The sequence below is a fragment of the Sphaerodactylus townsendi genome, linkage group LG08, assembly GCF_021028975.2.
Source record: "Sphaerodactylus townsendi isolate TG3544 linkage group LG08, MPM_Stown_v2.3, whole genome shotgun sequence".
NCBI lineage: Eukaryota > Metazoa > Chordata > Lepidosauria > Squamata > Sphaerodactylidae > Sphaerodactylus > Sphaerodactylus townsendi.
In genome coordinates, this window is record NC_059432.1 from 61,249,991 (window position 1) to 61,268,658 (window position 18,668).

Consider the following 18,668-nt stretch of genomic DNA (forward strand, 5'->3'; position numbering starts at 1 on the left):
CTGTTATTAAAATTTTTGGATCCCACCACTGGGTACGAGGCTAGGGAGCATAACTTTTTAAGGTTACAATTTGCAGACTCTGTCACAAAAAAAGACATATCTGGATGGACTCTGATGTAAGATCTCTTCTTACAGTGACCCATGAAATGTAAGGCAAGATCAGCACGCTTAATCTTCAGAATAAAGCGCTTGGATTTCAGAGGTCTGGTAGAAATGACTGTAATCCAGTGACTCCTTACAGACCAACAAAATTGTTGGAATATAACTTTTGGGAGTCAAGGCTAACTTTGTCAGATAATAATTTAAATGAGATAAAAAAAGTTTCATCCTTGTGACATCTCGGTTCTGTAATACCATTTTGTACCAGTAACAACAACAACAACATCATCATCATCATCATCATCATCATCATCATCATCATCATCATCATCATCATCATCATCATCATCATCATCATCATCATCTTTTCATAAACCACCCATCCCCGAAGGGCTCTGGGCGGTGTACAGCAAAACCACAACTAAAACAATGTGCACAATAAATAAGTGATAAATAGTTAAAATACATAACTCAGAATAAGCAGCATTCTAAAACCCAGTGAAGACAATATGAATAATACTAATGATGGTTCCCGGTCCCAAGGCCTGGTAGGGGACAGGCAATACTGAAAGATGTCACACCGGTAGTGCCAATATGGTACAGCACGCAACACAGGGACATCCAATCTGCGGCTGGCCTCCCCAAAAGCCCAGTGGAACAATTCGGTCTTACAGGCCCTGCTGAAATCACTAAGATCCCGCAGGGCCCGCACCGCTGATGGAAGTGTGTTCCACCAGGCAGGGGCCAGGGCCATAAAAGTCCTGGCCCGGGTAGAGGCCAGCCGCATCACAGAGGGGCCAGGGATCATCAGCAAGTTGGCCTCAGCAGAACGCAGAGGCCTACCTGGGACATTTGGGGTGAGATGGTCACGAAGGTATGAGGGTCCCAAGCCGCGAAGGGCCTTAAAGGTTAACACCAACACCTTGTTAACAATCCGAAATGCCACTGGAAGCCAGTGTTGGCGGAGCAACACCAGGGTGATATGGGCTCTGAAAGAGCTGCCCACCAGAAGTTGCGCCGCCGCATTATGGACCAGTTTCAGTTTCCGGATCAGTCTCAAGGGAAGGCCCACGTGGAGCGAGTTACAATAGTCCAGCCTGGAGGTGACCGATGCATGGATTACTGTGGCCAGGTCGACTTGGGAGAGATAGGGGGCCAGCCGTCGAGCCTGGCAGAGTTGGAAAAAGGCAACCTGGGTAACATGGGCCACCTGGCTCTCCATAGAAAGAGAAGAGTCCAGGTGGACCTCCAGGCTGCAAGCCAGGGGAGTAGGGTTTATAGAAACCCCCTCCAGTACTGGCGGCTGGAAATCCCCATGTCCCCCACCGCAACCCAGCCAAAGGACCTCCGTCTTTGATGGATTGAGTTTTAACCTGCTCTGCTTTAACAAACCAGCGACCACCTCCAAACAATGCTGTAGAGCCACAGGGGCCGAGGTCGCCCCCCCCCCATCATCAGAATGAGCTGGGTTTCATCAGCATATTGATGACAAACCAGCCCAAATCTCCGCACCAGTTGAGCGAGGGGTCGCATGTAGATGTTAAATAAGAGTGGGGATAACAAGGCCCCCTGAGGCACACCGCACTCCAGTGGGCACCTTTGGGAGGCCTGGTCCCCACGCCACACCTGCTGATCCCTGTCCCGGAGGAACGAGGCAATCCACGGAAGGACCATGCCCCGGACCCCAGTAGTGGCCAGGTGGTGGACCAAAAGGTCATGATCGACCACATCAAATGCTGCAGTAAGGTCTAATAATACCAACAGCGCTGATCCACCACAGTCGAGCTGCATGCGGAGTATATCTGTGATGGCGACAAGCATGGTCTCCATCCCATGCCCAGCATGGAAGCCGGACTGTAAAGGATCGAGTGCCAACGTGTCCTCCAGAAAACCTTGAAGCTGCTCCAACACCACTCTCTCAATTACCTTACCCAGAAACTAAAGATTCGAGACTGGGCAGTAATTGGCCAGATCACCGGGACCTAAAGATGGTCTTTTCAAGAGCGGGCAGACCACCGCCTCCTTCAACCCACCTGGAAATACTCCTTGCTCAAGGGAGCAATTGATGATATTCAACATGTGGGGTCATAACTCCTCCCGACAAGCTTTAATAAGCCAGGAGGGGCACGGATCCAGAGGACAGGTTGTAGGTCTAACAGCAGCCAGGACTCTGTCGACATCGAACTCAGCAAGCAGGGAAAACCGGTCCAAGTAAGGACCTGAAGACGGCCACAGAGCCTCCAGTTCACTAATTGTAGCAACTGTGGGTGGAAGGTCCTGGCGGAGCGACGCGACCTTATCCGCAAAAAAGCTCATAAAAGCCTTACAGCCAATAGCCAAATGAGAATTTGTAGAACCCTCAGTTAATGAGGTAAATGACTGAATAATTTGAAACAACTGGGCCGGGTGACAGCTAGCGGACGCGAGAGTGGACGAGAAATACTCCTTCTTCACCCCCTTTGTTGCCATCTCATAGGCCTTCATAAACGTCCTATAGGATGTTTGCGCAGGCTCGTCACGAGACTTCCTCCACACTCGCTCTAGACGTCTGAGCTCCCGCTTCATATAGCGAAGCTCCTCAGTGTACCAAAGAGCTAGCCGCGACCGAGGGCGCAGAGGTCTCCAGGGAGCAATCACCTCGATGGCATCAGAAAGCCTGGAATTCCAGTCTTCTACCTGCTCATCAAGGGTGCCAGGGGTCTCAGGATCCCGCAGAGCATTCAGGAATCCAATTGGATCCATAAGTCTCTGCGGGCGGACAAAAATCTGTCTGTCGCCTAGACAGGATTGATGCGACGGGTCCATCCGGACCCTCAGGGAGTAATGGTCGGTCCATGGCACTCTATCAATAGAGGATAAAACCATAGAAACTCCCAACCCAAAGACCAAATCCAGTGTGTGACCAGCCTCATGGGTGGGGCCAGAGTTTATAAAGGATAGGCCTAGTGTCACCATGGATGACACCAGATCCACAGCAGCTGAACAAGAGGCGGTATCGACATGGACGTTGAAATCACCCAAGACAATCAGCCTGGGAAACCGCAATGCCCAGTCAGCCACTGCCTCCAGCAGCTGTGGCAGGCTGTCCCCCGGTGCACTAGGCGAGCACTAGGCTGTCCCCCGGTGCACTAGAAAGACAGCCAACCTCTCTGAGGACATCCACTCCAGGCCAGCACACTCCATACCAATGATCCTTGGGACAGGTATTGCCCTGAAGGGGATCGAATCCCAGATGAACAATGCCACACCGCCGCCGCCCCCAGCCCTGGGTTCAAGATTGGTGGATACACGTGAAACCTGGGGGCGTGACCTCGGCTAAAGCCACGGTCTCACCATCATGCACCCAGGTCTCGGTGATACAGGCCAGGTCCACCAGGTCGGCCCTGAGAAAATCCCGGAGCGTCGCGGTCTTATTATTGATGGACCTGTCATTAATCAACACCAAGGACGAAGCAGGGAGAACCTGAGCCCCACTGCCCTCATTCCTCGGGATAGGTCGGAGGTCAGAAGGGGGCGAGCATAATCATTTCATCCCCTCCTTCTCTCATACGGCCCCCGCCTACCATCATATCTACCCCATACCAATATGACTGAGATCCCCTGATCCCTAAACCCCGCTCCCATGTTCTCATTGTCCCCTCCCATACAAGCCCAAGGTGAAAAATCCCAGCCTGACAGTTTAAAAACTCCAGTCTAGCTACAAAAGCAATTAAACACCTAACTCCTAGCTAAACCTACCACTAACAACTGCAGGACTATCACTAGACCTAATTACCTGCCAACTAGTTAACCCAATAGTAACCCAATAACCCCCCCTCCCATAACTTGGGGGGGAGAGATGGTAGAGTTGGTTTGGGGGGGGGTGTCTGTCAAGTTATAGTTGTCATCTGAAGACCCCAAGGGGTTTCAAGACAAAGATACTGAAGTGGTTTTCCATTGTCTGCCCTTGCTTAGTAACCTTGGTATTCATTGGTGGTCTTCCATCCAAATAATAACCAGGGTTCATCAAGATCTAATAAGATCAGACTAGCCTGGACAGTTTACAAAGGCCTAATTCCCTTTGGATTACACATGTTTTTTCTTCTACTTAGGCTGCAATCCTGTGCACTGTTGGCCATCACAAGACACAGCTGACTTCTGGCAACCCTGTAGGATTTTCAAGGCAAGACAGGTTTAGAAGTGATTTGCCATTGTCTGCCTCTGTGGAATGATTTTGGTATTCCTTGGAGGTCTCCCATCAAATACTAGATAGCTAGAGTCAGGGCTGAAAGTGTGTGACTGGCCCAAGGTCACCCTACAAGCTACTGGGGATTTGAATCTGCGTTTTGGTTAATCTAGTTCAGTACCTTAACCACTATATCATGTGTTGGACTCTGAGGTACTTGCTTCTCACTAAACATAGATTCAGGGTATATGTGAGGTTAAAGTCTCCTAACACAATCCTGTGATTGTATCTTTCCTTTCAGAGTGACTGACATGATTAGGTTTGATTCTTGTTTTTTAAGCAGGATGCTGATTAAACGAACAAAGGGTTAGTTAAAAGAATATTAAGAACTAAGCAGTGAGTGCCCCAATTAACATAGCCATATAGAGGCAATAATGATATTTACAGTTGCTGACTTAATGAAACTGCAGTAGGGATTCTAAAATTAGTTCAGCAATCTCCACCCTCCCTATAGATTTAGGAAACAATGCAGTAGAAAGCATATTTATAGCTGCTTTCAGCAGACTTTTAAGAGCACAAGACATAAAGAGGCCTTGATTTTGCACTCTCTGATGGGGAAATGGAACTGAAATCTTATCTTATGAGATCAAGCTATCTGTGGAACAATTAATGTAGTGTTTGGCAAACTAAGGCCTACTGGCTATCTGTAAACATGTGTACCCACATTATAGCCTTCACATTAATTGTACAGGCAGGAACTGTGCAAAACATGTGCACAAGAAATAGTGTCATGGGTTCACTGAACAGACGTTTTGTTCAGAAAGCAGGAATTCACTCCAAGGGTTATAGGGTGGCCTCTGACCTCCAGAAACCATAAGTTGGTTCCTTATCTGAGATGCAATTGTTTAGAAAGCAGACAGTCCATTACTGGATGAGGGTATGTCTGAGAGACTGTTGTATTAATGGTGGGCTGTGCCGATAAACCGAAAAATGGCAATCTAACCAGAAAAACTGAACATATGTAATGAAGGAGAGAATATACAAAAGTGACAGAAGGTTAATATGAAAAGTGCTGTCAAGTCACAGATGACTTATGGTGACTCTATAGGATTTTCAGTGTAAGAGACATTCAGAGGTGGTTTGCCATTGTGTGTCTCTGTGTAGCAACCCTGCATTTTCTTGGTGGGCTCCATCCAAATACTAACTAGGGTTGACCCTGCTTAGTTTCCGAGATCTGATAAGAATATGCCAGTCTGGTGCATCCAGGCCAGGGCAAAGGTTCATTGCCATAGTCAAACCCAGCTCTGCTCTCCTTAGCCTGAGAATTTGTAAGGGCTACTCACACAAATTCTTGAGTCTTTCTTGAGTCTCCAAATAAACCAGTAGTAAACCAGTAGTATCTGGAAGGGACCAAGATGTGAATGTTCTTCAGTCTTTTTCATGTCATGTATTTTAGGAAATCATGCAGCAAATTTGTTTTAAGGTGATGAGTGCATTGTATTATATGCAATTTTCATAAATATTTAGAGCTTATCCCTGCCAAAAACTGTCCGCCAGCAAACTGCTACTTTACATGGGAATAGGTGGCATGGAATTGGTCCCAGCCCGCGCAAATAGTAACTTGTATCCAACCATCCAGAAGCACATGCAATTTACTCGTGTTTCTGTCCATTCCTGCAGCCCCTGCCAACCCCCAGAGAAATCTTTCCTGGCACAAGGAGCGGCTGTAGTGAGGAGAGATGAAGGGATGAAATCAGCAGAGGTTCAGCTGGTTCTGGTGGGTTTTCCAGGCTGTGTGGCCGTGGTCTGGTGGATCTTGTTTCTAATGTTCCACCTGCATCTGTGGCTGGCATCTTCAGAGGTGTATCACAGAGGGAAGTCTGTTACACACTGTTAGGAACAAGATCCACCAGACCACGGCCACACAGCCCAGAAAACCCACCAGAACCAGTTGGATCCAGCCGTGGAAGCCTTCGACAATAAGCAGAGCTTCAGTTGTGGAAAAACAAAGAATGATTTCACTCATTTGTTCTTCCTGATTTCAAGTTCCCCCAGCCCATGCAGCAGTTCCTCCATTTGACCCCAAGAATTATTCTTATGAGAATCTGAAGGAGCCACAGCAATAGAAAGAACACAGAAAATTATGTTCACAGATTGTTTGATAGTGGCCAATTTTTTAATCAGATTGTCAACTAACAAAGAACATCTTAAATAATTGAAATTTTTTAAAGTAATCTTTTATTTCCTTTAAACACCCTTCATTTCACTTGCTCAGCCACAGTAGCTTTTTTCAGAATTACTACAGTACAATAAAAGATTATAGTAATCCTGAGGGGAAAAAACTCATGCTAAATCAGGGAGAACCTTAGGTAGAAAAAAGGCAGATCAAGTTAATAGCATCTGCTGGTTTTATAAAACTAGGCTTTTCCCTACTCTAAATGGCATCTGACTCCGTGGGCTATCTTTTAATAAATGCTTAGGTGAGGGCTCTATCTGGCTAGAACTCTGCCTTCAGGACAAAGAAGCAATTCAAATCAAAGCCTACACTATGAACCTCTGTATGGAACAGACATCATGGCAACCATCAGTCAGTGGGAGCCACAAGTTTTGTGTACAGGACAGCATGCCTCCTCTGCTCAGCAGACTTCCCAAGGACTGGGTGGCATTTTGCAGCATCTAAATGAAACAGCTATTCTCTGATAATTAAGCTTTTTCTGGCAAAGACTTTAAGAAGCCAGGTGAGGAAACCTAAGTAGTAGCTATATGTTTTTATATATAAACACAAGTACAGGACTTTGGGTGTTTTCCTGGTAATCAGGAAGATCGTGTGGGTTGCTCCTGTAAATATTTGTTGCCCACTGAAATTTTTCTCCCTGGATGATTTCCCTGGTTCTCAGTAGCCTTGGAATTATTTTTGTGTGAGCCTTCCAGGGCCCACCTGAAACAGCTTCATCTGGGCAGTTTGTGCCTGTCTAAAATTAAGAAAAACTTCATGAGATAGATCCCTGTGTCAGAGACATTTCACAGTATTAATTAAGTTTCTTATCTGCTGTGGTCAAAATATGCCCTTCAAAGGTATATTTGTTTTTATTGGATCAGAAGATCACATAATACATGAGTGATGGAAAAAGCAGCTTATTTTGCACTCTTCTGTCCCTGCCATTGCATGGATTCTTTCTGCCACAATCTCTTCCACTTTTCCTTGTGATTGACACCATCAATAAAGTGTTACCTAATATTGAGGATTACTTTGTAGATAATGCGCTCAATCCAGAAGCTGCTGCATTATCCGGTGTGATTGCTGATGTGAAGTCAGAGGTCCAGTTTAGGTTCAATTGCTATTAGGTGTGACAGTTACTTCTGAATAACCACACAGTTAGAAGTTAGAGTGACTCTTATCAGAATGCCTGTCACCTAATTGCTGCCTCAGAAGATTAAGAGAGATGATCTATTAATTTAAACATAAAGGTCTTTCGAATTAATCAATCTGTTATAGCGCAGTAAATATACAGTTGCTACTTTCTTGTGTGGCATCTAGGAACTTGCCTTCAGAACTGTATTTCAGCCATAAGGATATTGTATTTTCCTAACACTCAAGTTGCAGTATTTCATCACAGGAGAATTATGATTCTTTCCCCAAGCAGAATTGAGAATATAGCTGCACAATAAACTATCATTGATTTTGTAATACTTGAACTGTCATGTTATCCCTCCTACGACTCCAATTCTGGGGATTGCAGCTTGGTGAGGGCATAAGAATTTTATGTTATTTATTTATTTATTTGTTTTGTTTATCTTTCTCCCCAGTGGGAACCCAAAGCAGCTTGTCATTCTCTCCTCCATTTTATTCTGCAGTGATTTAGGCTGAGTGTGTACGGCTGGCCCTAGGTCACTCAGCAAGCATCGTTGGCATAGTGGGGATTCAAACTTGGGTCTCCCAGAACATAGTCTTCTTGAAAAAGTCAGGTCTGTTTCTATAGTGGGAAATTTTCTGACATGGAACCTCATTCCACACCTCAGTTTGACCGGGCAGTGAGGAAAATGGGGGCTAAGTGCTGTGCCAATGTGCAGCATCATTTCTGGCATGAGACAGGAAGTGATATCAGCATGGCATTCTAGGTCTGAGTTTTAGGTAAAGCCTATATTATTCCAGTGTGATTATATTATTTCCTGTTTTGCAGTGGAAAAGAAATCAGTTGCTTGTCCCAATCCCCCCAAATCTCCTGCCAGGCTTGGCAGCCCTATTCTAGTCTGCAACTCTAATGCAGAGATCCCCAACCCTTTTCATTAGTAATCAAGTGATTATCTAATATGCAAATATGAAGCAACTTTATATAGAGTTAGATACTTGGCCTCACTCCAGTAATACTCTGTTTGCGCAGACCCTACGGTTGGTATATGCAGACTATACACAGGATGCGGATGGGGCCTCCCACCCCCCAACTTTCAGTGCAGACACACTGAAACAACTTTTGAAACAACTGTTTAAAGTGCTACACAGAGAGATTTCAGGGTGCACCAATGCAGTTACAGATCACTATCTTTTATATTTACAGCAGTTCCTTCCTGCAATTTAAATGGTAATGAAATTAACACACTATTCCACATTATTAGTGGGAGAAATGTGCTGCTGATTATAATCTATAAAAATGAAAGGTGTTGGGGTTTTTCAGTAATGAATTTTTCAGCAACCAAGAAACCACAAAAAAAGAAAGAATGGATCTTTCAGAATGGATCTACTTAATATAAGCGTCAAGCAGGAAAAATAGAAATTCATTATTGTAACCACAGTCAAACCTATCTTATCAAACTACACTTACTGAAAGGATCCATTGTTATAAAATGAATTGTTTTAAAACATGAATTGTTTTTGTCATCTCAGAGACAGAAATAAATGAGGAGCAGCAGTGGTGTAGTGGTTAAGAGCAGGTGTACTCGGATCTGGAGGAACTGGGTTTGATTCCCTGATCTGCCATCTGAGCTGTGGAGGCTTATCTGGGGAATTCAGATTAGCCTGTACACTCCCACACATGCTAGCTGGGTGACCTTGGGCTAGTCACAGTTCTTCTGAGCTCTCTCAGCCCCACCTGCCTCACAGGGTGTTTGTTGTGAGGGGGGAAGGGAAAGGAGTTTGTAAGCACCCTTGAGTCTCCTTTAGGAGAGAAAGGGGAGATATAAATCCAACTCTTCTTCTTTTAAATATGTATTTGATTTACTTCATTTGTAATCTAGCTTTCTCCCAGAAACTCCAAGCAGATTACCTAAAGACAGTGTGACAACCAGTGTGGTGTAGTGGTTAAGGAGTCAGGCTAGGATCTGGGAAAACCAGGTTCAAATCGCCACTCTGCCATGGATACTTGTGGGGTAACCTCGAGCCAATCACATACTCTTAGCCTTGATCCTGGCAAGTATTTGGATGGGAAACATTCAACGAATACCAGGGGCATGATGTGAAGGCAGGCAGTGGCAAACCACATCTGAATGTCTCTTGCCTTGAAAAGCATACAAGAACAACATACATCAGCTGTGACTTGATGCCAAAAGAAGAAGACAATATAGAAGAAGACAGGCAGTCATAAAACTGGATGCAAAATTAGAGAACAATGCAAAAATTACAGGATAATAAATCCAGGAAACAATACAATAAAACTAGGTCACAAAATTAGAGAACAATGCAATAAAACAGCATAATAAGGAAACAGTGCAATAAACTGGATCACAACATTAGAAAACAGTGCAAAATGGTATGTGATATAGCCAATAAACAATGCCTATTTTTTTTTATAAAAATGCCCTTTTAAACATTTATGTTTTACATATTCTGTGGAATTAAAGAAGTGCATCTGTTAATGAAGTCAGAACATTTATATGTTATTGAAATATTTATGTGTTGTGTTTACTTTGTGACTTGAGATGGCTTATAATTCTAAATTAAAATCAACCATAATGCAATAAAATTCCATAACCCTCCTCCCCAAAAATGCCAGCAGCTACGTCCCATTTTATGCCCTAGCAAATAAAATAACCTAACATCACCTCCTAAAAATTTCCAACCTTGATGATGCAAAACAACCGTTTTTATGAAACTGAGTAATGGGCAGCCCCATCCAAACCTGGAGGTGGCGGGATGCAGTGCCAGTGTGGCGCTACACTGTCACTTCCAGTAGGGCTTTCCGGCAGTGCAGGGAACTTGGAAAATCCCTGAAACTCCTCCACCACAGGAAAGTCCCATAGAGCGTACAGGACTTAAGCCACCAAAAGGGTGGTGTAAGTTTGAAGGCTGGTGCATGCATTCCTGACCCTAAATCCCAGGAGGGATTTACAGGAACGCCCAACCTCCCTCCCCCCACTCCCTCCCCCCACCCGCCATAGCCCAGACTTCTGGGTTTGCGGCATTGGGGCTGCGGGACAGGTGCCTGCTAGTGCATCTGCCCCCTCAGTCACCCATTATGTTGGAGTCTCTCTAGCCCAGAGATCGTGTCCTTGTGGAAGAGAAGATAAATCATTAACTCGTTTTTTTCCTTTAGTTGTGGCTTATATGCCATTCAAAGGCTTGCTTTATGACATTTCTTGTTGCTGTTTCCTGTCTGCTTGCATGGTTTTCATCTTTTATTTTTCTTGACTGGTAGCAATAAGACAGTTATACTGTGTAGTTAAATTTATTCTTTCTGTTCTTAAAATTAGGAGCTTGTCTGTGTTATTTAAACCCAGAGAATTTATTTATTTATTTATTTTAACATTACATAATTTGGGATTTATTTTTGGGTTCACCCACTGCTTGGGCATATAGACATCCTGAACTACTTACAGTTGCTGGGTTGTTTTCAAAAGCAGCCCCGCTTCATGTTGCTTTTGCTGGCCATTTCTGATAACTACCATTTAATTTCCTCCATTAATGTGTATGATCACTATGTATTAATGTGGGACCATTATGGTTGCTGTCAGGAGGCTGTTAGTTGGTGGCACAGTAGATTTAGGAGGAGCCAGCAGAAGGGCAGTTCTGAACATGTTCAATTAGAAGGCTCATTCATATGCTTTATTGCCCAGACACTAAGTACCCTGGGTTATGACTCCACAACAGCTTCATTAATTTCTTTTATTTTTCTACACTAATTGTTCTGGGTTGATGTGGCCCAAAAGATTGCAGCCTTTTATTTTTTTGTTTTTATTTTTGTTTTAAAATATGTTTCTAATATGATTTTGCCTCTGTTGTATTTATTTTAATAATAAACAGGCATTGGTGAGACTTCCCCCTCACATTTCCCAGTGTGATGAAGTTTTCAGATTCTTTGAGACCAGACCAGAGGACATAACTCCCCCTAAAGAGTAAGTTCAGTGGTTACTTTCTATTTCAAATCTGCAGTAATTTTGCTGGCAAGAAGGGAAGCGAAGGTAATTATACTTCATGATGCAACGGAAGAACACCTTGCTTTATTTTCAGCTTTTACATTTCTAGGAAATGGGATTTCCATTTGTTTATTTATTTAAAACATTTATTAGCTGCCTTTCTTCTTTGCAGAAGTCAATGTGACTTGCAATATAAATAAAACATTATAAAAAGCACAATAAAAACACCTATTTTAAAACCCATAAAAGTCACAGTATAACTTGGCAAATTTAAACCATTGTGGGTGTTTGGGAGTAAAATTCAAAGAAACTTTGCATCTACCTATCATAGGTCAAAAGGGAAGATCTTTTCTCGCTTTGGTGGTTCGCCTAATTGCGATTTCCGAAGGAATCATTAAAGTTATCAAAGCACTGGCTTTATCAGCTGTGAGGAAATCCTGCCAGATAAATATCAAACTTTTAATTGCCACCCACCTTCCCAGGTGCACTCATGCTAAAAGATTATTTGCAAGACTTTGATTATGATCCATGTCAGATACAATTTCCAGGAAGCAGAAAGCAAAATTAGTCACACTCCAGCTGACCTTGCTGGAGACAGAGCAGAACTATAACTTCTAGACATCTGAAACACTGCCAATAACTATATTGTGCAAATATCAAATAAATCTGGCAGCACCCAGCAGTTGCATTATTACTGTTTTGTCATCAGCTTCACAGCTGACATCAAAGTGGCTTTCCTGCTAATGTCATTTTTTATATTACTCCCTTTCCCACCCACCTTCCAGCTACTTACTTCCTTAGCCTGACCCTACACAAACTTCTTGGCCTCAGTACACTTTCCTGCCCAACACCCTTGCCCATATTCTCATCCAATCCATAAGTGCGGTTAACTTACAGGTATGTAAGAAAAAGCTGAAAATGCTGCTCTGCCTTTTCTATATCATATATACTTTCTAGTACAGAATGGGAAGTTTAGGAACTAACTACACTCAAGAGAGTCTTGACTGGGTTTCCTGACATTTTTGTGTTTTACTTTAAATTGGTCTGTGGGGACTTAGTATTTGATTGCCGCAGTGGCACTAGTAAGAGGGAATGTTTAACACTTTTTTCTGCATACTATTTCCCCCAATCTAAATTTCACTCCCCAAAGTTGCCCTTTATTTAAAACACTTATATCTACTTCATTTTTTAAAGTTAACCTCCCTAGGGCAAAGCAAGTACACACCAACCAAAACAGCCACTATTGAACCTGCCACTACCAGATAATGAGATCTGAGTCATCAAACCATACAAAGAGCACAGAAAGCTCACTGCAGCTAAGAGACTCATAAACAGAGCCAACTTTATCAATCCATGGATGTTGTGGAAATGGACATGTTTTTTCTTGATGCCTGTAACTCAACAAGCCGATCACTCTTTCTAATAGTGAATTTGAATAGTGAATATTCTAATAGTGAATAGTGAATAGTGAAGTCCCATGCATGTGTGTATAGCCTGTAGTCACGGGGCTCACCCCACATGCAAAAACATGCTTATAAGTTTAAATGGAAGAGGGAACAAAAATACCTCAGAAATAGCCTGAAAAGTACTCAAGAACATTAATTGATGGAGAAAAAATTGAAAACAAATTGGGGAGGCAAATTTGCCCTGCTTCAGCTCCTAATACCGCATAGTATACTGGAGGGGGAAGCTTAGGGTCAAGGGATGTATGGTATGAGAACTCCTTTATAATTCATTACTTTCAATATTATGTTTCCTCTGGAGCCATCTTCAAAGGAGGAAACTGAAATTCTAAAGAAACCATTGACTTTTGTGATCTTAACATTGAGGTCAGTAAACTATAGGTACTATAATAAACCTGTGAATAGTTGCAGGGAAATGGAAGATTTCAGCTTAATCCTTGATAAAGGCATGTTTCTTTTCTTCTTCTTATAAGTAAATTAGGAATGATCTACACTGAGTTGTGTAAGGCCAAAGCCTCTTTATAATAAAGTGTATGTGTCTGTGTGTGTGTTTGTATATACCCATAAATATACGCACTATGCTCCCCTTCCTAATACATAGTTTCTGAAAACCTCTTGTGAATATTGATCTGGTCTCTGGTTTCTAGCAAAGTAATTGATATCTTTGGGGCTCTGAAAGGTTTTGTCATGCTCTGTAATTGGATTTATGCTGACAGTCCAGCCAGATAACCTCTTCTTATTTCAGGTCAGGAAATAGACAGCAGATATCCACAACTATGTTTTATTAAAATGTGGTTTATTTTTTCCTTTTTAAAAAAAGAGATATTGATTTTAGATTACTGTGAACATCAAATATATAAACTTAGTAGCAGTGTGTGTGAGTTAGTAAGAGATATCTCGTCAAGTAAACTATATTTATTTTATCTGTTGTTAAAGTGAGATAATATATGTGACAGTCAGTCGCTTAATAAAAGTATGTTCTAGGACTAGGTTATGCAACATGTATGGTAAGTTGCTATGTAAAGGCCCTCCTTCACTACAGTCATTCAAGCATCTTTTTTCCTTATTGCTATCCTGAATGTTCAAGTGTTTGATTAGTATTTTACTATTATAGAATGCCCAGTTTGAATTAGTCTAATATTCTAGTCTTGAACAGTTGTTTAGTGCTATAGAACTGTGCATTAATGCAATATCAAGAACTCAACATTATTAATTATTTTCATCTCTCTTATTTGAAAGGTAGTGTTAGGAGAACATTCAATGGTTACGTGTGCATTATCTGATGATATACTAAAATGTAACATCTGTGCATGAGCACCATCTTAGAGAACCACATCTTTTATGTACAGCAAAAAGACACGTTTTATTTGTGTGATTCTAACCATTTTTAACCCAATGAAGAATTATGTAGGGCATTTGTTCTTTCATTATTGGGGACATAAAGAGGTAACAGTCAAAATCATTTATCAGTCTTTGACCATGTTAGATGATCTTCTTCTCTTCTGGGATGCTGATTACACATCCTGAATTTCCGTTTTTGAAACAGAATTGGTATAAACACTTATAAATACTGCATATGATAAGCACTTATCTTAACAAAGGCATTCATTCCTCTTCTGCTTTACTCATAAAGGAGTTCCTGTTCTACAGTGGTGCCTGCTGGGACACATACATACATAGTCTAAAATATAGAAAGTAGGGTTTTTCTTTAAAAATAATGCTATTGTGTTTATTTGAAAATGTATGCCAGTGGAACTAGTTAATCATTTACCACTCATTCCACTCTGTCAACCAATATTTCTTTAATTGTATGAGCACCCTATTTTTATGTCTGAGCTTGTGCATGAATCTAATCATGATTTGTGCATTGCATGTACAAGTAAAGCCCTTTTTGTCTTTAAATGATTTCTTCTTTGAAAGGAAGATCTGTCAAGGACTGCTTTGACTCTTTAATTCTTTGAAGATAGCTGAGTGCCTTTTAGGTGGTTGAAAGAATACTGTATCTGAAAGATAAAAGTGTCCAAACAACTGGTATTTAACCACTGTCTGGTCTTCAGTGAGCTTGTCAAAGTCTGCTTGGTAAAGTCACAGCCACACCATCCATCTTTTGACCTGTCTGCGCTGATGGTTTTTGAGGCACTCTTCTTTCAGAAATGCAAACAGCAGATCAAGTAACCTCATGTTTTGACTCAAAAAGATGGAGCAACTTTTGACTCAAAAAGATGGAGCAAATTATCAAAGCTTCTGATTTAATTGAAATTTCACAGATAACCCTAGACCTTATTTTAAGTACAGGCTCGGCTGCCAGAGGAAATGCTGCTATTGCTCTGATCCTGTCAGAGACTGACAAATTCTTAGAGAGTGGGTGACTTAAGGGAGGGGCTGTGGCAGTGGTGAGGAAAGCAGCCCAAGAGTTAAGGAAAAAAGGCAGGAAATGGCTTGGCTCAGTGAAGTGATCAGCATGGATGCTAAAATGATCAAGGAACAGGATGGGAATCCTGAGATTATAGAAAGTGTTTTGAACACCTAGAAAGCACTGTATGAATGCTAAGTATTGCTATTAATTCATCAATCAGAAAATTGATCACTTAGGGCTTATTGTGGACTTATGGGTCCTACCAGGCATGCTTAGCACTTCAAGGGCTTACAGACATAACTTTATTCTTTACACAACCTTGGCTTAGAATGAGAAGACTAAAATTTGATCCCTTTTATTTTTGATAGTTATTTCTTCAGTACTCGGTCAGTAATGAATTTTCAATGTTCCAGTCTAACCCAATAAATTATAACTACAAGAATCAAATCAGGTGTATATACTTGTGGGGGTTTGACACCATTTTCTGAAGGCTAACTTCAAAGCGCTGTGGTGAACCTGAGAGTATTATATTTGTCCCATTTCATTTGCTTTTAATTAAAGTTTTGTGGGTTCTCTGGGGGGAAAAACTCCCAGCACATTTAGGCCAAGAAACCACTATTTGCTTGTAATATGACCTTCCTATTACTTTAAAAAAGAAATTGCAGGTTTAACATGTAAAGCTAGAAGCGATCACATGTCAGGCTCTGGGTAAAATTCAGTGACCTGAAATAGAGAAGGATACACTGGAGACACCATCTGATAAAGACCTACCTAACCATGACACAATGCTACAAACATACAAATAACTTGTAGTGATTGATAGAGTTCTTGAAATCCTTTGATTGTAACTTATGATCAACATATTACTAAATTTCTGGCTTCTTTAGCCTCATATATATGTTCTAATATATTAAGTCCATTTGTTAGTGTCTGAGTCAGTAACATTCTTACTGGTTGTAACAAGGATTGTTAAAAAGCTGGAGAAAAAGTACTCTGCCCCTTTAAAAGTGGCTGAATGCAATATTATTTACAGGGTGATGTTGTATACCCTCCATACCATGAAAAGCTTCATGTGCCCATTTCCACACATTAAGTCCCTGTTTAAGGGGGAGGACATTGTTTCTCCAGATTGTTGGCAACCGTGGCTGGAAATAAAACTGGATTGCTTCCGAGCTCTGTTTAATTTGTAGTGTGTACATCTGCCCATAAAAGGGGTGACTAGAGATCCACAGCTAGCTCATGATTCTAATCAGTGAATCACTCTTAAGGGTAACATTCCATGCATCACACTTTACTCTTTTAGTTCAGCCCTCTTGAAAACATACATATGGATTAAAACATCCATTTAGCATACATTAAAAATACATTGCTAGGATCTCCCCCTTTGCCACTCTTTATAATAGTAAATAGTATAATAACCCCTCGCATCCTGGACATAAACTGTTTCAACTCTTACCCTCTAAACGTCGCTACAGAGCACTGCACACCAAGACAACTAGACATAAGAACAGTTTTTTCCCAAATGCCATCACTCTGTTAAACAAATAATTCCCTCGATAATGTTAAACTATTTATTATATACTTATTATATAATTACTGCACTACTTTTTTCATCATTCCTATTACCCATCTCCTCCCACTTATGACTGTATGACTATAGCCTGTGCTGACATTTTATTTTATTTTATTTTATTTTATGATTTTACATTTTATGTTTTCATTACTACTGATTGTTTCCTGATTGCTTACTAGACCTATATGACAGTCATTAAGTGCTGTACCTTATGATTCTTGACAAATGTATTTTTCTTTTATGTACACTGAGAGCATATGCACCGGAGACAAATTCCTTGTGTGTCCAATCACACTTGGCCAATAAAGATTCTATTCTATTCTATTCTATTCTATTCTATTCTATTCTATTCTAGTATCACATATATTTGAATTCGCATATTTCACCATGCATGCATGTGTTGACACAAACACACAGCACACACTTGTTGACAGGTCTTTAATCTGTTAACTAGTTTTGTTGTTAGAGATAGGAACACCAAGCACAGCTTAGCTCCACACTTGTAAACTGCTTTTCGGCAGCCCAGCCACACAAAACAAAAAACTTCCATTGTTCTGAAACCCTTCTCAACGCACAGTTCAAGGCTCTGTTGTTCAGGCAATCGTAATTCTGGGGTTATTAAAATGGGTGTCTTCTCAAATGGGGGCGAACAGCCCCACAGGGATCATGATACCAGGACAGGAAGTTAATCCCATCTAAAAAAATTATTTCACCCAGCCTTTCAGCTGTTAACTTCTATGAATGAGTGACTGTCTATGACCATCACTTACAATTTAAAGGAATGTACAATTTAAAGGAATGCTGAGTAATAGATATTACTTGCTTTACTGAAAGAGACATGTTGCAGTTTGAAGAAGTATAAGGAGCCTATGGAGGGGATCTTATAATTGTTTGGGATGTTAGAGAAAATTTCTGAATAAGAGGCTTGAGGACAGAAGGCTGAAAGGCAATGTTCTGGCTACAGGGAGACACTCTTTGCCTTTTTGACATTTGCAGGGGATGAAGAATGGATTCTTCCACAAGCTCAAGCTTAAGTGGGTTGGTGTTTCTGCAAGGAAAAGAAATACATTACAAACATTGTCCTTTCCCCACCCCCTTCCTTTATTTTAATGGAATGAGACTCCCAGTCTATTATAGTTCAAGTGTGTTTTTGTCATTTCATGGATGGGTTCACCACTTTTATTAGTGCTGCTGCAGCCTTGAATAGGAATGGAACATTTGCCTGTGTGTGAGAGTGATGAATGAAAGAGTATAAAACCCATGAGCGGAAGAAAGATATGCATCCCAGTGTCTGGCAAAATACATTTCGTGGGATGTGGGTACATGTGTTCAGAGAGTATGTTTCAAGCCTTTGAACACTAAAACACTATACAACTTAACTATTGTTTGGTGGTACCCACAGAATATTTAAGCTAAATTTGGGTGCATTTGATGATCCATGGGAAAGGAATCATAGGTATATTAGCAGATTGTAGGGCCTATCTCAGTGTCACAGTTGATGTTATAGAAACAGGGTAATTCCTGTGATGCTGGGTGTAGCAGCACCTTGAAGTGTATAGTGGTGGTAAACAAAAGGGGTGGTCTTTGCAAAAAGAAATACTATTGATGTGATTCTGTCTCTAGAATGGTTCTGTTTCTTGTCACAGATTAACAGGGCAACCCTGT

The 18,668-nt window shown here is 41.5% G+C and overlaps 1 protein-coding gene across 3 annotated transcripts in view; it reads left to right on the forward strand.

Moving 5' to 3' along the window:
- Window positions 1-18,668, forward strand: part of SH3PXD2A (SH3 and PX domains 2A) — a 294,236-nt gene that overhangs the window by 122,566 nt on the left and 153,002 nt on the right. For all 3 annotated transcript variants that reach the window (XM_048505256.1, XM_048505258.1, XM_048505257.1), the window contains exon 5: window positions 11,499-11,590. In XM_048505256.1, the coding sequence (XP_048361213.1) occupies window positions 11,499-11,590 (92 nt within the window). The remainder of the gene's footprint in view (window positions 1-11,498; window positions 11,591-18,668) is intronic.